Genomic DNA, 23,195 nt, shown 5'->3' on the forward strand with positions numbered 1-23,195 from the left:
ACCGTAAACCAGTTAGCATCACCAGGGATATGGGTGAGAACAGTATATGGATTTGGCACTATGGGATGGATGGGTACAATTGCCTCGTTTATAAAGGCTCTTAAGTCTTGCACAGTTTGATAGTCCCCATTTGGCTTTTTTACTGGTAAAATTGGAATATTATAAAGAGATTGACAAGGCCTTAAAATACCATGTTTGAGAAACTTATCAATAAACGGTTGTAAGCCAGCTTTATTTTACCCAGGCGTCCCCTTTAAGGTCACTTTAACTGGTTGGGCTTTAAGAGCCTGTCCTGGGACACTGCAAACCCAAACCTGTGGATTTACTTCCTTCCACATATTAGAAGGGATATCAGGGTAAGGTTTGAATTCTCCAGATGTTAATAAGCCATCTTCCTAAGAACAAACCTCCTCCCTAGCGTATACATTAAGTCTCATCCAAGTAATGGAGTGGGACAAGACAGAAGGAAGAGAAAAACATGACTAACAACTGACTTTTGTATTTACAAGTTAAAGGCATTGTCTGACAGCATGTTTTTGTTTCCCTCCCTATGCCAACAATTTTATGGTTAGAAAGACAAGGCCGAGTGCTGAATAAGAACAGAGTAAGCGGCTCGTGTATCAATAAGGAAATTGATAAACTTACCTTCCACACCCTGGGCAACTCAGGGCTCAGTCATCTGAGCAGCCTTGGGGCCCTGTCAGGCCAGATCCTCTGGTTCCTGCTCTCTGATGGGAAGTGAGTTGCTGCCTCTCTCTCTCTGGAAATGAGAACAGTCTCTCTTCCCATGTCCTTCTTTCTCACAGACAGGACGTGGCCCCAGTGGAGAATGTTTGTTTGGACATTCCCTGCTGCAATGTCCCATCTGGCCACACCTATATATAGCATGAGGTCTTACCTGGTCCTTTCTCTGATACCGGCTTTTTCTTTGACCCCTGGTTAGTCTGGCACTGGGGTGAATCCACAGCAGTGGTAGCCACTATTCAGGCCTGTATTTTACCCTGCAGTTTAGTTTTCTGGTCCTTTTCCTGTCTTAAAACCTTATCTCTAACGGGTGCCTGAGTGGCTCGGTCGGCTAGGTGTCTGACTTGATTTCAGCTCAGATCGTGATCTCATAGTCATGAGATCAAGCCCTGTGTTGGGCTCATGCTGAGAGGGGTGCTTCCTTCAGATTCTCTATTTCCCTCTCTTCCTCTCTCTCAAAATAAAGAAATAAACATTAAAAAATACATGACCTTATCTCTATTTTGAAAAATTCAATGGGGTGAATTGGTGGCTGTTAGTTAAGAGTCAGACTTCAGCTCAGGTAATGATCTCACGGTTTGTGAGTTTGAGCCCCACATCGGGCTCTGCGCCGACAGTTTGGAGCCTGCTTGGGATTCTACCCCCCGCCCCCGGCCCCTTCTCTCTCAAAATAAATAAACTTAAAAAAAGAATTCCAGGGGTGCGTGACTTGCTCGGTTGGTGACTCTTCATCTTAGGGTCGTGAGTTCAAAGCCCCACACAAGAAACGGAGCCTAGTTAAAATTAAAAAAAAAAAAAAAAAAAAGTAAAAATAAATGAATAGAAACTCCAGTAGCTACCTCTGGTAGGCGCTGGATGGGGGGTGAAGGGTCTAAACCATTTTAGTCTATTTTCGGTGGATGTCAGGCGATGACTGATATATATAAAATACATGTTTAATATAGTTTTTCCCTCAAGCTATGTTGGGTCTAGATTTGTATATTTTACTGATGGCTGCTACCAAACGACCCTGAAATAGACCTGGATATGAGAGATTAAGAGAAAAATTACCAGGTGTACTCACAACTGCAAAGAAAAGACTCCCCCACCCCCCCCCCCCCCACGCCGTTCCTGGAGCCAGCCAGGGCGTGCCAGGTTGTGGTCTGACCTAAAGGCGGGAACCAATCAAGTTCTGCTGAGTGGTTTGAAAAAAAGGCGGGAACCAATCAAGTTCTGCTGGGTGTTCAAATTTTAAATGTCAATCAATAACAGCTCTGTAACCACAAAAAAATCCCTAACTTGTTTGTGCCTGTCTATAAAAGAAGCTGTAAGATCCTCGCTCAGGGCCTCTTAGCGTCACCGGCAACGAGTGCGCGGAGGACCGGGTTCGAACCTGCAATAAATGACCCTTGCCGCTTGGCTTTGACTCTGGACTCTGGTGGTTTGTTTTCGGGGGGGGGGTCTCTCGAATCGGGGCATATCATTTGGGGGCTCATCCGGGATCCCCCCAAACCCACCAGACCCCAAGTCAACGGGTCGTCCCTGAGACCGATCGGTAAGTGAGCCGGCTCTGTGTTTCTGTTTGTCTGTTCGTTTCTGGCTCTCCCGCGCGGGATCTGTATCGGTGACTGACACAGCCCTGGCAGACGCGCTATAGGGCAGTCGGTCAGGTCCAGTAGGAGACGTCCACTGGCACCCGTCTGGGGCACCTTTTTAGGCCCATCGGAATTTTTCTGTTCGGGTGGCAGACACCTGAAATGCGCTAGCGATCTAAGTGTTGTGTTCTCTATTCTATAACCTTTAAGTGTTAAACTCCTTCTCTTTCACAGGTGACCTGGCCTGGCCCAGCCAGAAATCCTCATAACTTTACTGTTTCTGCTTTTAATCCTTTCCTCCACCTCCAGGATACAGATGGGCCAATCTCAAAGCACTCCTCTTTCTCTCCTCGTTGCCAACTTCAAGGATGTTAGAACCAGAGGACAGAATTTGAGTTTAGACATCCGGCGGGGAAAATTAATAACCCTCTGCCACTCCGAATGGCCAACCTTCGGCGTTGGATGGCCAACCGAAGGAACTTTCTGCCTCCCTATAATTGCTAAGGTGAAATCAAAGATTTTTCTACCGGGTCGCGAGGGACACCCGAATCAGATTCCCTACATTCTTGTATGGCGGAATTTAGTGGAAAATCCACCCCCTTGGTTGGCCCCCTTCCTCTCCTCGGGAACGTGTAAGGTCCTTGCCATGTGGCCTGAAGATCCCCCAAAATCAAGGATGCCTGCCGCGCCCTTGTATCCCATATTGCCCGATAGTCAGGACCTACTATCCTTAGACCCTCCACCCTATCATCCCCCTCCCCTCGTACCCCAGGCCCTGCCCGCAGCAGCCGCCCCACCAGTCGCCCCGCTAGTTGCCCCCCTAGGGGAACCGGGAGTGCGGGAAGTGGCAGCTGCGCCGGAACCAGGAGGACCGGAGGCAGCAGCCGCGCCGGACCCCATTGAAAACGAAACCAACCTCGAGGGGCCAGCCGGCCAAACCCGCGGGCACACCCAGCGTGAGCCAAACCCTCCCCTCCCCGACTCCACTGTGGCCCTACCCCGGCGGGAAATAGGACCCCCCGATGAAACAGGCAACCTCCGACTCCAGTATTGGCCCTTTTCCACCAGTGACCTTTACAACTGGAAAATACAGAACGCTCGATTCTCTGATAACCCTAAAGACCTAATAGCTCTTTTAGACAGTGTCCTGTTCACCCACCAGCCCACCTGGGACGACTGTCAGCAGCTCCTCCGCATCCTGTTCACTACAGAGGAGAGAGAGAGGATCCAATTGGAAGCAAGAAAGCTGGTTCCCGGAGACGACGGTCGGCCGACATCTAACCCTGACCTCATTAATGCGGCTTTCCCCCTAACCAGACCTCCACAGGACGAATGGGACTACAATACGGCAGAAGGTAGGGGAAGGCTACTCATTTATCGCCAGACTCTGATGGCGGGTCTCCGGGCTGCAGCTCGCAAGCCCACCAATTTGGCTAAGGTATATTCGGTCATACAGGGAAAGGCAGAGAGTCCAGCTGCTTACTTAGAGAGATTAATGGAAGCCTTTAGGCAGTTTACCCCCATGGATCCAGAAGTCCCTGAGAACCAGGCTGCTGTCGTTATGTCCTTTGTAAATCAAGCAGCTCCTGACATTAAGAAAAAACTCCAAAGGCTAGAGGATTTAGAAGGTAAACAGATCCAGGATCTGCTCCGTATAGCACAACGGGTCTACAACAACAGGGACGCCCCAGAAGAGAGACAGATCAAGGCCACAGAGAAAATGACTAAAGTCCTGGCCGATATAGTCCAGAAAGAACAGCCACCCCCAGAAGGCACTCAAACAACACGCCCTCCCAGGAGGCACTTAGACAAAGATCAATGCGCCTATTGTAAAGAAAAAGGCCATTGGATACGAGAATGCCCCAAGAAGAAACAACCCCGCCCCAGCCAAGGACAATGGCAGCCTAAAATAGCCCTCATACTGTTTACCCAAGATACGGAATAGGGAGGACGAGGTTCGGATCCCCTCCCCGAACCTAGGGTAACATTGCAAGTGGAGGGGACCCCGGTCCAGTTCCTGGTTGATACCGGGGCACAGCACTCAGTTCTGGTCAAGCCCCATGGAAAAGTATCTGAAAAATCATCCTGGGTACAAGGGGCCACCGGAATAAAGAAGTACCCCTGGACAACTCAGAGGACTGTGGACTTGGGAACTGGGAAGGTAACCCACTCCTTCCTGGTCATTCCCGACAGCCCCTGCCCCCTGTTGGGGAGGGATTTGCTTACCAAAATGGGGGCCCAAATTCATTTCCAACCGGGGGGACCCACAGTGACTGAGAAACCGAGGTGGTTTGGGCAGAAGCCCTACCCCCCGGAACCTCGGCCCAGAAGGCTGAACTTATAGCCTTAACCCAGGCCCTAAAATTAGGAAGAGACCGCAAGCTAACCGTGTACACTGATAGCCGATAGGCCTTCGCCACCGCTCATGTGCATGGGGCGATATACAGAGAACAGGGGCTCCTCACAGCTGAAGGGAAAGACATCAAAAATAAAGAAGAGATTCTAGCCCTGCTAGCAGCCTTATGGGAACCCAAAAAGCTAGCGATTGTGCATTGCCCAGGACACCAGAAGACAACCGACCCAGTTTCCTGGGGCAACAATTTGGCCGATCAGACTGCAAAAAAAAAAAAAACAAAAAAAAAAAACATAGCTCGGCCCCCAGCGCAATTGCTGACCCTACAGCTGCCAGACCCCGGACCCCGGGAATTGCCCCCCAGCCCTGAGTATTCAGAAAGCGACATTCAATGGATGAGTAAACTTCCTATGACCCGAATCAAAGATGGCTGGTGGAGAGACTCCAAAAGCAGAATTACACTCCCAGATAAACTAGGATGGCAAGTCCTAGAGCGGATCCATCGCAGCACCCACTTAGGTTCCCGGCGAATGTTGGACTTACTGAGACAGACTGGACTAAAAATCAGAAATGTCTCTGATAAAGTCGATCAAGTAGTCACTAAATGTACAGTGTGCCAACTCAACAATGCGAGTAGCAATCCTCAGACAACAGGGGTAAGACAAAGAGGGAGCAGACCGGGGACCTATTGGGAAGTAGATTTCACTGAGGTAAAACCAGGAAAATACGGATATAAGTATTTGCTAGTTTTTGTAGATACCTTTTCAGGATGGACTGAAGCCTTTCCAACCAAGAATGAAACGGTGCAGATTGTAGCCAAAAAGATCCTGGAGGAAATCCCGCCCAGGTATGGTTTTCAAGTAATGATAGGGTCAGACAATGGACCTGCATTCGTCTCTAAGGTAAGTCAGGGACTGGCTTCCATACTTGGGGCTGATTGGAAATTACATTGTGCATACCGACCCCAAAGCTCAGGACAGGTAGAGAGAATGAACAGAACATTAAAGGAGACCCTAACCAAATTGACCATGGAGACTCGCGCTAATTGGGTGGTCCTTCTCCCCTACGCTCGGTTCAGGGTGCGTAATTCCCCATACAAACTGGGACTCACACCCTATGAAATAATACATGGTAGACCACCCCCCATCATCCCTAACCTAAAAGATAACCTTGTCAAAGTTGAGAACGATAATAGTCTTGAATTCTTGTTCTCCCTACAAGCCTTGCAGAGGGTCCATGAAGATGTATGACCCAAATTAAAGGAACTCTATGAGACTGGACCCCCGCCTACTCCACATCAATTCTGGCCAGGGATTGGGTCCTCGTCAAACATCATCGGCAGGGAACTCTGGAGCCCAGGTGGAAAGGACCCTTCCAGGTCATCCTGACAACGCCTACTGCCATCAAAGTAGACGGAATCGCCACCTGGATCCATTTCGCCCACACCAAACCAGTGGACCCGTTCTCAGACCTCATCGGACCTTCAAAGACAACCTGGACTGTTGATCGGACTAAGGACAATCCTTTAAAATTGACCCTACGCCGCCAACGGACTGAGCCATAACTATGGTACTTGCCTTCCTCTTGATTGTTCTGCAAATTCTGTCTGTAAGTCCAAACCCCCACACCCCCTATAATTTGACATGGGAAATTACTAACTTAGAGACTCATGAAATCTACAACAAAACCCTAGGAACTGCCCCATTAAATACCTGGTGGCCAGATTTATATTTTAATTTAGAAAAAGTTAGTCCATTAGAAGAAATGGAAGGAGGTAAATGGAGGCAATTGCAAAGGAGGGTATCAATAAGTAGAAATGGATTTTATGCATGTCCGGGATTTAGGACGGGGGCGATGAGGCGCACATGTGGAGGGTTTGAAACCCTCTAATGCGCAGCCTGGAGTTGCGTCACCTCCAGTGATGGGGAATGGAAGTGGGAAGTAAAACCCCAATTTATTGAAATGTCCTATGTCCGACCATGTACCCGCACCAGGTATGATGAAAACTGTAACCTTATTCGTGTAAGATTTACAGAGGAAGGGGGCGCCTGGGTGGCTCAGTTGGTTAAGCAGCCGACTTCAGCTCAGGTCATGATCTCGCGGTCTGTGAGTTCGAGCTCCGCGTCGGGCTCTGTGCTGACAGCTCAGAGCCTGGAGCCTGTTTCAGATTCTGTGCCTCCTTCTCTCTCTGACCCTCCCCTGTTCATGCTCTGTCTGTCTCTGTCTCAAAAATAAATAAACATTAAAAAATTAAAAAAAAAAAAAGATTTACAGAGGAAGGGAAAAAAGACAGGCGATGGGTCTTAGGACTCACTTGGGGACTCTACTTATATCAACGTCCCCTCTTTGGGACTGCCATTCAAATAAAATTAAAAGTCTCCCCTCTTGTACAACCAGTGGGGCCAAATCAGGCATTAGGAAAAAAAAAAAAAAAAAAAAAGACGAGCCTATCCCCAGGCAGATCCCCACTACTCCCTCCAGCAGGAACCCCGTCCTTACCCCAGGAGTAAAAACACTAGCTGTCCAAGAAAATCAGAACCCAGAAGGCATAGACTCCCTATGGAAATTGCTAACAGCAGTGTATGAGGCCTTAAACCGATCGGACCCTGAGGCAACAAGGGCCTGCTGGCTGTTATGATATAAAACCCCCCTTCTACGAAGCCATAGGTCTAGCTGCCCCTTTTTCACAGTCAGGAGAAGAGTCGCCAGCAGCTTGCAAGTGGAATCGAAAGGGCCCCGGCCTCACACTGCAAGCGGTCACTGGCAATGGGACTTGTATAGGAAAGGTCCCCTCTAGCCATATCCAACTCTGTGCCCCGACTAATTACTCTAAAGATGAATCTAAATGGATAATTCCAGCTCCTGACAGTTGGTGGATTTGTTCTAAGACAGGGCTCACCCCATGTGTTAGCAGAGATGTTTGTAATTCATCACCTGAATATTGTATCATGGTATTAGTATTTCCAAAGGTTATTTACCACCGAGAAAATGTTGTATATGATCTGTGGACAGAAGGGACGGAAGCAAGAGAGTCAATAAGAACAAAACGGGAACCCTTTAAGGCCATAACCTTGGCCACCTTATTTGGCCTCGGTACCATAGGGGCAGGAACAGGGATCTCATCACTAGTCATCCAGCACCGGGAGTTCAATAGCCTAAGGGCAGCCATTGATGAGGATATAGCCAGACTTGAGGACTCAATCTCACACCTCGAAAAATCTCTGACCTCCCTTTCTGAAGTAGTCCTACAGAACCGAAGGGGGCTGGATCTAGTCTTCCTCCAACAGGGAGGTTTATGTGCAGCCTTAAGAGAAGAATGTTTTTATGCTGACCACACCGGAGTAGTCCGAGAGTCCATGACTAAAGTTAGAGAAGGCCTGGCCAAACGGAGGCGTGAACGAGAACAACAACAAGGCTGGTTTGAGTCTTGGTTCAATCAGTCCCCATGGCTAGCTACCCTGCTTTCTACTTTAGCTGGGCCCCTTATACTCCTCCTTCTCCTCCTCACCTTTGGGCCTTATATTATTAATAAACTAGTTGCCTTTATCAAATACCGAGTTAACACGATCCAACTGATGGTCCTTGGGACCCAATACCAACCCGTCATTACCGAAACATTTGAGTCAAACACATAAGATCCAAGATTGGCTCTTAAAGCGCCAAAGAGAGGGGAGAAGGAGGCTAAGAGAAAAATTACCAGGTGTACTCACAACTGCAAAGAAAAGACCCCCCCCCCGCCGTTCCCGGAGCCAGCCAGGGCATGCCCGGTTGTGATCTGACCTAAAGGCAGGAACCAATCAAGTTCTGCTGAGTGGTTTGAAAAAAAGGCGGGAACCAATCAAGTTCTGCTGAGTGTTCAAATTTAAATGTCAACCAATAACAGCTCTGTAACCACAAAAAAATCCCTAACTTGTTTGTGCCTGTCTATAAAAGAAGCTGTAAGATCCTCGCTCGGGGCCTCTTGGCGTCACTGGCAACGAGTGCGCGGAGGACCGGGTTCGAACCTGCAATAAACGACCCTTGCTGCTTGGCTTTGACTCTGGACTCTGGTGGTTTGTTTTCGGGGGGTCTCTCGAATCGGGGCATATCAGATTTTCATCAGCTCCTTGAGGAACTTTCTGAATTTTAACAAAGCTTCCAGGTTTAGAATCTTTTTTCATTCCTTCTATTAAACAAGCGATCTTATGGTTTCCTCTTTCCCTTTGCCTGCCTGCATAATTCCAATGTGGTTCAGTATTTGGGACAGCAGCGCCCCCTACCGTGTAACAATCTCTATCTCTGGCTGCTAGTTCATCAGCAAATTCTTGAGTCCCTGCCCAGATAAGGTTCTTTTCCTCATGGGTACAAGAACGAGTTAATATAACATGGATATCTCGACAGGTCAAATCAAACGTAATAGATAACTGTTGAAAACGCTCAATAAATTGACAAGGGTTTTCAGAATATCATCCTAATTGTTTTATCTGAGCCAGGTCTGCCATGGAGAATGGGACAGGGACTCTAATTGTGCCCACTTCTTCATTAGCAACCTCCCAAGGGGGATATAGTCCAGATTTTGGAGGAGCTCCTGGAAGATGGGGGTTCCACTCCTGGCATGCCCAGCTGGTTTGGGGGCAGAAGAGTCTTGGGGCTTATAGGAGGGATAGTAACAGAGTCAATGTCCCCTTTGTCTGAACTGGATGATGATTCCTCGGGTAGCCCAGGTTTGTTACAAGGAGGGGACCTATTTAGACAATCATCATCCAATATGTCCAGAGGGGGTTTATTAACCTGCTTGGTGGCTAAACACATTCTGTAAGAAGCCCTTATGTCACGATCTTGATTTAAGGTCATGAAGGCCCAGACATAGGGCACTTTGGTCCATTTGCCTTGTTTCCTGCAGAAGATATCTAGTTGGCGTATAGTATTTAAGTTTATTGTTGCATTAATGGACCATTTTTCCTCGTCTCTTAGGGAGTAATGAGCCCATGCATTATTACAGAAGATGAGTCTTTTCTTCTTTAAATCTTGCAATCCAAATTGGTTCCAATGGGTTAAGAGATGCCCCAACAGGGAGTCCTTAGGGACTGAAGAGGAAGATCCCATGGTCCTATAAAAGTGGAAAAGTCCATTACCATACCCCCCTGACTCCTGGGTGGCATCCCACTCAGGATCATATCAAGGGTTTCTAGTGTTCAAAGCGACAAGAGGCATCCCTCAAAGAGCCATATTGAGTACTGACTTTTTTCCTGAAGGGATGTCGACATCCCTTTGCTTCCTTATTGTTTTTCCCAGACACAATAGGTGCCGGTAGAGGGAGCAAGAGACCCTGCTGTTTTAACCCGTGGAAATGCTAAGAATTTGCAGGAGGGGAAATACCTAACGTTACGATTTAAGTAGTCAGTAGAGGACATTGATGAACAATAGTAAAGATGGAAATCCATCGTGGTCTAAGGGACATTTCAACACATGTAGTCTTTATAGCCAATTTCCCTAGGAAACGGTCCCAGTTGGGTTTTAATTCAATCAGGTTTTGGTTTTAGCTGGCTCTGAGTGGAGGTCTCTCAGGTAGAAGAGCTAGACCAGAGATGTGGAGGGGATCACAATTGGACCAATGAAGAGGAAACCTTACATGGGAGTCTTACAATTGGCAGCTGTCCCAGTGACTTAGGTGGCTGTCCCGTGCCCAAGAAAGGCAACTCTGTGTAAGAATAAGAATACAGAGAGAGCACTAAGTTTCTGCGTCTTATTACCATTCTGATCAAGGTACTAACTTCCAGCCAAAAGGCAGGCTTTTGTTCCTCTCTGTAACATAGCTACGGGCTAGAAAATTGTAGCCTGAGAAATCGACATGAAAGTGTTCCACTAAGACCACATTCTTGAAAAGCCTCTGAAATAAAAGAAGAGGGAATAACTCACCAAGTTTGCACCAAGGCTCAGAGTCCAGACAAGAGGAATAGCCCCACGTTAGGCGCCAAAAATAATTTTAGGCCAGTGAGGGAACAGTCAAGAAAGAATTCTTGAGACGTTTCGGGTGCAAAAAGATCCTTTTATTATAGCATGGAGACAGGAGACAAGACTAGAGGGAGAAAGTTGCCCTGGGATCATGAGGTGCAACTGATTAGGTATTTAGGAATTGGGTGGGGGAGAGGCAGGTAGAGACAAAGGAAGTCTTTAAAGGGATTTCTGTGTGTTACAGAAGAATTACAGGATCCTGGAGGTCTGGCTATTGTCAAGCTAATGTTGCTTTTTGCCTCTGGCAAAACATTAACATTAAGGCAGTTGTGAATTCTTTGAGGAAAGTCACACTGTCTCCGTCTCTGGTATTTATCAAAGGGCTGCAAGTTGTAAGCAAATTTCATTTTATCTACATTTCTTTTGCCTTTGTTCTCATCTGTGTCTCCCACCAGAGACTGCCCTCTGCTGTGTGGCCTTGGACAGGTCACAGGCCCTCTGAACCTTGGCTTTCCCCTCTGAAAAGGAGGAAAATGTTATTTCCACGTTGTGTGATGGGAAGAAACTACTGAACTGGATTTTCAGAGTTCCTGCCTTGAAAGCCTGTGTTTAAAGTCATAAAACCCTAAAGACCCTGGGGACATGGCCACAATGTGAGAATTTAGAGGTAAGAGTTGCTGAGCCTCCCCTCTTTGCCTCCCTTCCCCCTCCCCACCCTAGTTCTGGCCAAATAACTCCTCTTCATCCATCTGGAGCACCTGACTGCACCCGCCGAAACCCCTCAGCCACCCTGGGAGGTGGCAGGGCAAGGAGGCCATCCTCATTCCTGGTCCCAAGGCCCAGCCATGGCCCTGCCATGGCCCCACACAGCCCTCCCCACAGACCCAGCTGTTTCTTAGCCCAGCCTGGCCCCTGGGGTTCTGGCTGGGGAAGGGAGAGGGAGGGCACAGCGGGTGTGGTTCTTGCTCCGAAGGGCTATTCCTCTACTGGGCACCTCGTGAGCGGGGAGTTCTCCCAGTGTAACATCCTGCAGAAGGTATCCACCCTCAAGGATGGTGACTTCGTCTTGACTGAAAGGTGCTCATCTTCCCTCCTTCCTCCTAAGCCCCCAGCCCACCTGGCCTCTGGCTCTCCCACTGTGTGCCCTCTCAGACCACAGGGGGCAGGTGGGGGTGAAGGTGAGGGGTGTGGTGAGAGCTGACAGCTGGGGAGGGAGGTGATCAGGATGACTGGGGGGGTAGGGTGGGCTGATACAACATGCCTCTGTACCTCTTTTGCCTTCCTCCTCCCTTCTGGACCGCAGAGCCTCTCCTCCCCCAGACTGAGGGTTACTAGAAGAGAACATGTGGGGGCACCCGGGTGGCTCAGTTGGTTAAGCGTCTGACTTTGGCTCAGGTCACGACCTCACGGTTCGTGAGTTCAAGCCATGCGTCTGGCTCCGGTGTTGTCAGCACGCAGCCCGCTCCAGATCCTGTCTCCCTCTCTTTCTGCCCCTCCCCTGCTCATGCTCACTGTCTCTCTCTCCCTCTCTCAAAAATGAATAAACATTAAAAAAATTTAAAAGAGAACATGGGAACTTTTATCCAGTGTTGCACAGAGAGCAGGTTCGACAAATGGAAGCCAAAAGGGCCTCTTCTGACTCCTCAGGCTACCCTCCAGGGTCTGCCAGGACTTGAGGGCATGACCCATGGTGAGGGCCAGCCACCAGGCAGATAGAGGACAAGAAGTCAGGTGGCTGCAGGAGTGATGGCCAGAGGACCCTGTCAGAAGGGACCCATGGCAGATCTGAGGACATGTTTCCCCTCTTGGCCTCTGACCCATGCACTTAGACTTGATACAAGATTTCAGAGGCCCAGAGAGTCTTTTCTGAGCTGTGAGGCCTTGCACAAGTCACTATTCTGAACCTTTGTTTCCTCATGCACAAATGTGATGACAAGTCTCTAGCTCAGAGAGCCGCTGCTGTGATATCACAGAGAGAAGGCTCTTGATGCTCAAAGCAGCAGGTTTGGCCAAGATTCCTTGCTTGAGATAGCAAAGGAACCAGGGAAATCTGGAGGGTAGAGTCAGGGGAGAGAGAGGAGGCAATGCCCAGGGAGCTGCAGGTAGGATTGGAGGCCAGCAAGTACAGAGAAGCCCCAGAACCCCACTGAGGGATGGGAGCAGCTGAGGTAAAGGCCACGAACCGGGGTCATCACAGTTGCTGCTCTTGCCCTTATCTCCAGCACCGCCATCTTTTTTTTTTTTTTTTTTTTTTTCAACGTTTATTTATTTTTGGGACAGAGAGAGACAGAGCATGAACGGGGGAGGGGCAGAGAGAGAGGGAGACACAGAATCGGAAACAGGCTCCAGGCTCTGAGCCATCAGCCCAGAGCCCGACGCGGGGCTCGAACTCACGGACCGCGAGATCGTGACCTGGCTGAAGTCGGACGCTTAACCGACTGCGCCACCCAGGCGCCCCAAGCACCGCCATCTTGATTTACTTAAGCTTTAAGTACCAGACGGCACACCACTGGTACCCATCTGAACTTTGGGCCCGTTTTCATGCCCACAAGTACCTGGGCTGGCATGCTGACTGCATCCGTGATACCTTTGGCGTGCCCTTGTGGACCCAGGTGAGGAGAGCCATCTGGGGATTGTTGACTGTCAGGGACCCAGGAGGAGGCAGGGACCACAGCCTGAGCCCACCCTTTGCCCCCATTAGGTGTTGGCACCACTCATTGGGGTCCATGTGACTGAGGAGAAGGTGGAGTGCAACAGGGCCGCCACGGACCGGGCACTGCAGTGGCTGGAGGACAAGTTCCTGGGGGGCTGGGCCTTCCTCAACAGCCAGCAGGTGACGCTGGCTGACCTCATGGTGCTGGAGGAGCTGGTGCAGGTACCAGCTTGGCCAGAGGAGGATCATCTGTGGGCAGCATTCCTCCTATCACCATGCCCATTACACAGACAGAAACACTGAGGCCTACAGAAAGCTAAGAATTTGCCCAGAATCACAGAGCAAGTTTCTCTTTGAACTAGTGATGGAGCCCTGACCTCCTGCTCCCCTCCTGTGTGTATTTCATGCTGGTGCTCTTGGGCCCTAATGTTGGCCACACTGCCCTGGGCCTTACATGGGGTTTGGGGAAGGGGCCTGACATTGAGGCCTCAGTATCACTTTAACTTTCCCATCCTTGTCCCCACAGCCTGTGGCTCTTGGCTGTGACCTATCTGAGGGACAGCTGAAACTGGCAGCATGGCGTGACTGAGTAGAGGCTTTCCTGGGTACTGATCTGTGCCAGGAGACCCATGGCCCCATCTTGAACATCGTAGAGCAGACGGCTAACAAAACAGTCCCGCAGCCTCCACCAGAACTCTCCCCCTATATGCTATTTTATATTTCTAGGATCCCCTGAGGAATCTGGAATAGGGACTGATGGTTGGAGGCCAGGAGATTAGCAATAAAGATTCATTCTTAGTTTCTTACTTGTCCTTTTTCATCTTTTCCATCTTGCCTCAGTGTCTTGTTTCTGACCCCAGGAGGAGCTCTGCACAGGCAGGGTACCTTATGTCCTTGGTAGTGCTTCTTCTCAGTGCAGCAGATACAATAATCAATAGAAGACTAAAATCTACCATATGTGAAAAGCTCTGAAAATTCAATAACATGAAGAAAAACAAATCAACTAAAAATCAGCAAATGTCATTGGTCTTTTAAAAATAATGAAGACTCCTTGGGGCACCTGGGTGGCTCAGTCGGTTGAGCGTCCGACTTCGGCTCAGGTCATGATCTCATGGTTCATGGGTTTGGGCCCTGTGTCGGGCTCTTTGCTGACAGCTCAGAGCCTGGAGCCTGCTTCGGATTCTGTGTCTCTCTCTCTCTCTGCTCCTCCCCTACTCACACTCTGTCTCTCTCTCAAAAATAAAGATTAAAAAAAAATTTTTTTTTTAAATAATGAAGACTCCAACTTGAATAAAGAACCAAGAACTATTGTTTTTTTTTTTTTTTTTTTTAATTTTTATTTATTTTTTAAGTAGGTTCTGTGCCCAGTGTGGAGCCCAACTTGGGACTTGAACTCATGACCTTGAGATCAAGATCTGAGCTGAGACCAAGAGTTGGATGCTTAACCAACTGAGCCACCCAGGCCCTAGACTTATTGGTTTTATTACACTGTTGTATTATATGTATGGAATAAAAGTATGTTCCAATAACCCTCATCACAGTTAACCAAAGTAACCTCACAGATAACAAGTCAATATAGCATTGGTACCAGGACAACAAAATATTAAGAAATCAATGAGAATTGAAAACTACTAAGGGATATAGATGGTGTTTCATGGGATATGGTAATGATTTTTGAAGTCTGGGAAACTTAAAAGACAACTAGCACTCCTGTCTTCCAGCAGTTTGAGCATAACAGCAAACTATGGGGTTATAGATTGTTGCATAAGCTACCGTGTATATCAGCTGGGTTTATTTGTATGACCAAGCCCACATCAGTAATTTTAGCAGAGAGAATGTAATAGAAAGAATTGGTCACCAGGCATGATAGAACTCCACTGGCAAAGAAAACCCAGATTATCCCAGAGACAGCCAATAACCCTAGGGCTGGGGGACCAAGGGAGGAAATTGGAAGTATTAAAATCCAGGTGCTGAAGGAGAAGTAGAACTTAGGTCTCTGAGGAGGGTGTTGCTGCCTCCAGAACCCCAAAGATGGCCCCATAGGACTGAGATCAGACCTTGGAAAAGGGACTGATGGAAGAGGCTTCTGGTATCTCTCAGGGTGAATGAAAACAATGGTCCTAAGAGTGTTGTGCTGGAAAACTGCAAACTGAGTTCAACTGCAGTTATGGGAGAATCACTGCCCCCAGAGCAAAGACCTGTTGGTGTGGGGATGTTGATGGTGTCCGGAACCTTTGACCTCCTCTAGCCTCCTACTCAGTTCATGGTATCAGTGTTTTAAGGGCAGGGCTTAATCCTGTGTCTAATACCCCATGGTGTAGGGCATGATCTAAAAACCTCTGTTCTTGGAGAAGCTGGTGGTCAATTGCATCCATCCCTGTGGCCATTTCTGCCTGGGCATCAAAATGTCTTCATTTATTTGAACAGGAGTGCTAGAAGAGAAAAACGATTCTGAGGAAAATGGGTTTCTCCACATAAGATTTTATACCCAACCAAAATAGCACTCTTGTGGGAAGATAGAAAATGCCAGCTGTGCACCTCTCCTGAGCTACCTAACAAAAGCAAGGTGTGCTTTTTGGGAGGGAGTTCAACCAAACAGAAGATAAGAAGACATTGACCCAGGACCATACTAACATCTAGAATACTGGGTAAGAAGCAATGGGCTCAACCCCAGGTGTCACCACCCCCAACTAACGGTGATGAGATCCCTGACAGTGATGGAAGGGTGGCTTGAAACAAAGCCCCGGGCCAGGTGGGAGACTTCTGTCTTCAAATTCACCATGTGTCCAACCATCAGTCCCTCTTCCAGACTCCTCAGGGGATCCTGGAAATACAAAATAGCATATATGAGTAGAGTTCTGGTGGGGGTTGCGGGACTGTTTTGTTGGCTGCCTGCTCCAGGATGTTCAAAATTCAGCCATGAGTCTCCTGGCCCAGATCAGTACCCAAGAAAGCTGATGGTTTGGCACTTCTTCTTTATTCTCTGGAACTGTCTCCTAATCCTGGGGCTTGTGGCTATTTTTCAGTTTTGATTTGTCGGTTTCCTACACCCTGATTTTGGTGTGTTCTGCCAGGTGGTGAAAGGGTCAGCCTCCAGCTGCCCTCCTGGTGAATCCCCAGTGGGAATGAGGTGGCCTCTCATTGGCCCCGGTCTTGCTTGCCCTCAGACCTCCATGCTAGTCACAGTGTCCTGCCCCACCATGAACCTGGCACGCTACCTGCACCTGGTGTCCCAGGCCAGCTGCCCCATCACATCTTCACCAGGTGGAATGGCATCTCCTCCAAGCCGGACTCAGCAGTACTTCTCCGAGGCCCTGATCCTCCCAAGGTCCCTCTCCTCCTCCTCCTAAAGTCCCCCTCCTCACCCCCACCTTTGGGGATCTTTTCCATCTGTGCCTGGCAGCCTTCCTTACCCAGAGGGAAGTCAGTCATGTCAGAACATAACCACCACTTCATGCCTCCTCCCTGTGAACCTTGGGCAGTGTGACTTAAGTGACAAACATTTATTTCTCAACACTTCTGGAGTTTGGGAAGCACAATATCAAGATGCCCGTAGATACAGTATTTGATGAGAGCCTGCTTCCTGGTTCATAAATGGCTGTCTTCTCTCCATGTCCTCATGTGGTAGAAGGGACTAAAGAGTTCCCTGGAATCTCTTTTATAAGGTCAGTAATCTCATTCACAAGGGACTCATACCATCACCTTGGGGGGTAGGATTGCATCATATAAATTTGGAGAAGGGAATTCAAATATCTAGTCCATAGTAGGGAGATCCCAAGCCTTGCCAGTATGGTAATTTAAATAGATAGATGATAGATAGATAAAATATTTAATGTTTATTTATTCATTTTTAAAAGAGAGGGAGCGGGGGGAGGGACAGAGAGAGAGGAAGAGAGAATCCCAAGCAGGCTCTGCACAGTCAGCACAGAGCCCGATGTAGGTCTCAAACCCACCCGCTATGAGATCATGACCTGAGCCAAAATCAAGATTCGTACACTTAACAGACTGAGCCATCCAGGCATCCCTATTCATTTATTTTTACATTAGTACAGACAGAGATACTTTCTAGAAAATGATCGATCGTATAGACTTGCTCAAAGAAAAACGTACCCCATTATATGGTTTCAGTGAGGTTGCATGAGAAAAAATTCACATCTGTACTGATTCTTAAAACGTACTTTTCACCACCCTGTATCTTTGGGTTCAAAGTATAGATTATTGGGGTGCCTGGCTGGCTCAGTCAGTAGAGCATGTGATTCTTGATCTCAGGGTTGTACGTCTGAGCTCCACATTGAGTGTAGAGATTACTTAGAAATAAAATCTTTTTTGAGGTGCTTGGGAGGCTCAGTCTGTTTAAAAAAAGTGAAGACCCATATGATCATAACCTGCAATAAGTTGTCCAGCATCATAAGGTCTCAGGCCACGTTGTTTTGGTATCTGGGCCTTGCTTCCAGTTACAGATACAACAAGACACAGGGAGAGGTCAGTCAAATACACACCTGGAATACAGACACTCCAGCTGCGTAAAATCACACAGTTGTGTAGCATCAGCATTAAGTCCCCAAATTGAGATACCAATGAGGTTGTTAGCATGGAGAATTTTTTTCCTGATGAGCTGTGAGCTCTGCCTGGGCTTGCTTCAATGCGTCTAACACCAAATAGGTTTCAGACCAACTGTGACTGAATTTTGACAGTTTCATTGTATATTCCGTTCGATGAATCCTGCCCTAAGGGCTTCAAATAGTGAAATCACTGTCATACAGGTTTCTAAACAAGTCTGCAGACCTGACCGTGGATCAAAGGCATCTGCTGCCATTATTTTGTGGCATCCTGCATCTTTGGAGAGATTTGTAGTTGTATTTGAATAAGAAAATAGCAGTGAAGTGGTAACTGGTGAAAAGGTTGGTGTGATGGACCAGGAGGCACTGGTGTCAGAGAGACACTAGTTATTGAGAAGTATTTTGATACATGGTCATTTCATTAGAGAACTTTTTTTTTTAAGAACTGGGGCAGCTGAGTTATATAGTATGCTTCTTTTTTCTTAAGTTTTTTTTTAATGCTTATTTTTGAGAGAGGGAGATACAGATCAAATGCAAGTGTGGAAGGGGCAGAGAAAGAGAGGGACAGAGAATCCGAAGCGGGCTCTGCGCTGACAGCTGAGAGCCTGATGCAGGGCTTGAACTCATCATGGACCATGAGATCATGACCTGAGCCAAAGTCGGACGCTCAACCAACTGAACCACCACAGTGCCCCTGTATAATATGCTTCTGATGAGCCACGCCCAGCTCTGAGCACATTGCATGTATGAACTCACTGAGTCACTGAGTAAAGTGCGCTTTACTACGGTGCATGGTGGCCACTGCACCTGTGGACGGGAACAGGGCCACCCAGTTCCTGCTAATGGAGCAGTAATCTGTGACTATTACTGCCACTGCCCTCGTGGGTCACTGCTGAATACAACTGTGGGACACTCCCACAAATGGCATTGCTGGGTAAGGGTATCGTGCGTCTTTTTTTTTTTTTTTTTTTTTTTCTGGAAATGGAATGATTTTTAAAAATCATTTATTTATTAAAAAATACTTTTTAGTGGACACACAGTTACACCATTTTCAGATGTACAGCATAGTGATTTGACAACTCTGTACTTTATGCTGTGCTCACAAATGTAGCTGCCATCCTTCACTATACGATGCTCTTACAATATCATTGACTGTATGTGCTGTACCTTTCATCCCCTTGACTTATTCATTCCATAACTGGAAGCCTGTACCTCCACTCCCCTTCAGCTATTTTCCCAATGCCCTCACCCTGTCTTCCCTCTGGCACCCAATAGTTCGTCCTCTGTAGTTATAGATTCGATTCTGCTATCACAGGCCATTTTCAAACAAAAAAAGTTTTTCACAGTTTATTTATTTATTTTGAGAGGGTTGCAGAGAGAGAGAGAGGGAGAGAGAATCTCAAGCAAGCTCTGCACTGTCAGCACAGATCCCAATACTGGGCTCAATCTCACAAACCATGAGATCATGACCAGAGCCCAAATCAAGAGTCAGATGCTTAACCGACTGAGGAACCCAGATGCCCCAGGGATTTTTTTAAAAAGGTGTATTTATTTATTTATTGAGAGAGAGAGAGAGAGAAATGTGAGTGGGGGAGGGGCAGAGAGAGAGGGAGAGAGAGTATCTCAAGCAGGCTCCACGCTGTCAGCGCAGAGCAGAACCCAACTTTGGGCTCGATCTCAGGAATGGTGAGATCTCAGGAAAAGTGAGATCATGACCTGAGCCAAAACCCAGAGTGGGATGCTTAACTGACTGAACCACCCAAGTGATCCTGAGTCAGGGATTTTTAAAGGCCATCAGAAGAAGGTCTGGGGAAAGTGGAGAGGAGTCACATGACTCCTCAGCCAAAGAAAGTTGGTAAATATGGGAGGGCCAATCTCATTTTGTTGTGCTCAAAGAGAGAGTCAGTGGTTCTGGGTTCTGGCTGGCTTTTTTTTTTTTTTTTTTTTAATGTTTATTTTTGAGAGAGTGCAAGTGGGGGAGGGGCAGAGAGAGAGGGAGACAATCCGAAGCAGGCTCCAGGCTCTGAGCTGTCAGCACAGAGCCTGATGAGGGGCTGGAACTCATGAACCACAATATCATGACCTGAGCCAAAGTCGGACACTTAACCCACTGAGCCACCCACCCTGGCTGGTTTCTTTTTTTAATTTTTTTTTTTTTTTTTCAACGTTTATTTATTTTTGGGACAGAGAGAGATAGAGCATGAACAGGGGAGGGGCAGAGAGAGAGGGAGGCACAGAATCGGAAACAGGCTCCAGGCTCTGAGCCATCAGCCCAGAGCCCGACGCGGGGCTCGAACTCACGGACCGCAAGATCGTGACCTGGCTGAAGTCGGACGCTTAACCGACTGCGCCACCCAGGCGCCCCAGGTTTCTTTATGAAAACTTGATCTCCTGCAAAACAACAGAATTCACAGTTGGCTATCATGGCATCGAGCATGAATATTATCTTACCGAAACAAGGTGGCAGAGAAGCAGATTTGGGGGAAAGATTTGAGCTGTACTACCTGCCTTGTTAACTCTTGGTTAACCCTTGGTGAATGGTTTCACTAGCATCTTAGCGGTGTCTCAAGAAGGAAAGAACACAGCGTCTTTAATCACTGAAAGCAGGGGCGCCTGGGTGGCTCAGTCGGTTAAGCGTCCGACTTCGGCTCAGGTCATGATCTCATGGTTCGTGGGTTTGAGCCCCGGGTCGGGCTCTGTGCTGACAGCCCAGAGCCTGGAGCCTGCTTCAGATTCTGTGTCTCCCTCTCCCTCTGACTCTCCCCCACTTGTGCTCTGTCTCTAGCTCTCTCTCAAAAATAAGTAAACATTAAACAAAAAATTAAAAAAAAAAATCACTGAAAGCCAACACCCTGTTTTGATTTTTTTTTTCAACTTTTTTTTTTTATTTTATTTTTGGGACAGAGAGAGACAGAGCATGAATGGGGGAGGTGCAGAGAGAGAGGGAGACACAGAATCGGAAACAGGCTCCAGGCTCCAAGCCATCAGCCCAGAGCCCGACGCGGGGCTCGAACTCACGGACCGCGAGATCGTGACCTGGCTGAAGTCGGACGCTTAATCGACTGCGCCACCCAGGCGCCCCCCAACACCCTGTTTTGTAATCAAGGGCTTCTCATCACCAACCACGTGCCTGAACACAAAACTTCTGGGAAATTGCACTTATGTCACAGAAACAGACCTTGTCAAAGTACACAACACTTTCAAGTTTCTTACAGTTCCATTTGACAATATTTGTTTTCCAGTGAGTGAATAGTTTTCTTATGAGAGAGCCAGGATCCAGTCTCCCAGGCACCCCCTTTCCCCCTGCTACAGCGGGAGGCCACGCGGCTCATGTGGCTGCAGTTCTTAGATGTGACAGTAGATGTCAGTGCCAACCAATAAATGGGGTCCTTAACCTAGGGCTCTGAGCCCCTTTCCCTGGGCCTTGGTGCCCCTGCTTGGTCCAGCCTGTGTCATTTCCAGCCTGAGTCCAGGCTCCCATGTTACATCTGTCCTGCCCTGGGGGCCCCGGGGTTGTCTTCCCCCTCAGATCCTGTTCTGATGGACTCCCTTTCAGAGATCCTTCATACTTGTTTGCTTTCCGGGGCCTTTTCCATCTTTCCCCAGGGGGTTGGGGGTGGAGGCAGCCTGTGCCTTCTAGATCCAAACCAGCTACTTTGTTGTTCAAACAATTGGATGGTTTCTCTTTCAACAGACACTGCAATAAAGTATAAGAAGTAAACGAACAATAAAGTTAATGAAGTTAAACAGTCACTGTGAGTTCAGTGTAGGTGACAGCTATGTCCGGGAGGGAGGCCACAACCGAACTAGCCATGCTGGGCACCATCATAGGACAGAGGGGCAGCAGGATCCCCAGGTTGCCTGCCAGGAGGAGAGACAGAAGAGACTCCTGGAAGTGACCTTAAATCCCAAATTGGTCTCGGCAGAGGGAAGGGCCTGAGCTAATGCTGGAAGCAGGAAGGTTGAGTGTGTTTGACTCTCCAGCAGCCGGGTGTGGCCAAGGGCATATGCTGGGAGACCAAGGTCAACGTGGCAAGATGAGCACAGGCTCTTGAGCCACGCTGAGGACTGGGCGTTAGTTCCCAGGAACTGTAATTGCCCAGGTACATAACCAGCAGGGGGGGGAGGGAGGGGGGGCATGGCCTGACCACTGGATGGTGGAGTGGGGTAGAGAGAGCTGGGTGGAGGACAGGATGAAGGGGGAATCTATCAATGGCAGAGACTTCTTCTGCCAGAGGCCTGCAAGTTTTTGAGGGAGGTAGGAATGGCTAGGTACCAGGGTCCTCAAGGCCACTGCCCCCACCCTGCCTGCAAATACCAGACAGCAGCCCCCTGATGCCATCTCACTTGTAGGCCCATGCCTGCATGAATGAGTGCCCGAGCTGGCATGACGACTGTGTCCAGGACACCCCCTGGGCATGCCTGTGTGGACCCAGGTGAGAGGGGTGATGAGGGAGTATGACAGGCGTAGGCAAGGCCAAGGTGCTGGAGGGTGGGGCTGCAGACTGAGCCCACCCTCCACTCACCTGACTCGTGCTGGTTCTGCTCGTTTGTAGGCAAGTGCCCAGGGAGAAGCTGGGTAGGAACAGGGACAGACAAATTCCTGAGAGGCAGGGCTTTCGTCTCAAGTTCCCAGGTGACGCTGGTTGACTTTATGGTGCTGAAGGAGCTGCTGGTGCAGGCATGAGCTCAGACCAGCCAGGCAGCCTCCCTCCGCTGACCTTGCCTAGAGGGCCAGGGGGCCAAAATCTCTGTTTGACAGATGGTGGGATCCTTCCCTGGCTTTCCTCAGGTCCTGTGGCTGCCCTTGGGGTCAGTGGCATGGCTATCCCCGACTCCTGTATTGGAGTCTAGAATCAAAGCCTCAGCACTGACCTGTCCGTGAGCCCTATGACCCATGTGGGGCTTGGCTGTGTTGTGCTGGGAAGAGTGGTCATGGCTGGTGGCATAGCAGGAGTTAATGGAGGCTCTCCTGGGTACAGGGTTGTGCCAGGGCCACAGCCCCATCCTGAAGATCCGGGGGGCAGGTGGTCAATCCCTCCCGGGGGCTCCACCAGAGTTACATCATAGGTCCGCTTAGAAGGCTGGGAGATATAAGAAAGACTCCTCTCTGGTCACCTATCCTTGGCCTTTTGGTTTGTCTGAGTCTCTCTGTTGGATGAGCGAATGAATGAGCAAATGAATAATGAATGAGTGAACGAGAGTCCCTTGCTGCCCTCCTCCCTATCTCTGTCTCCCCACCTTGCTTCCAGGTTACTCTCTGTCTATTCCTCCCTTCTCTTGCTCCTCCCCTTCACCGTAGGGCTGTGACCCCTATCCAATATGGTAAACCCAGTTGGGGTTTTCTGTGCAGGGTTGGGTTACAGGTCCCAGGGTGT

General features: G+C 48.6%; 1 protein-coding gene across 1 annotated transcript; it reads left to right on the plus strand.

The window, feature by feature from the left end:
- Positions 1-6,650: 6,650 nt before the first annotated feature.
- Positions 6,651-14,059, plus strand: LOC123588377 (glutathione S-transferase theta-2B-like). Its single transcript, XM_045459258.1, is given in 6 exon segments — positions 6,651-6,665; positions 11,579-11,682; positions 11,758-11,783; positions 13,057-13,217; positions 13,307-13,480; positions 13,785-14,059. Coding segments are annotated over 6 exon segments (690 nt in total). The 3' UTR covers positions 13,995-14,059.
- The last annotated feature ends 9,136 nt before the right edge of the window (positions 14,060-23,195 follow it).

The sequence above is a fragment of the Leopardus geoffroyi genome, chromosome D3 (assembly GCF_018350155.1).
Source record: "Leopardus geoffroyi isolate Oge1 chromosome D3, O.geoffroyi_Oge1_pat1.0, whole genome shotgun sequence".
Classification (NCBI taxonomy): Eukaryota; Metazoa; Chordata; class Mammalia; order Carnivora; family Felidae; genus Leopardus; species Leopardus geoffroyi.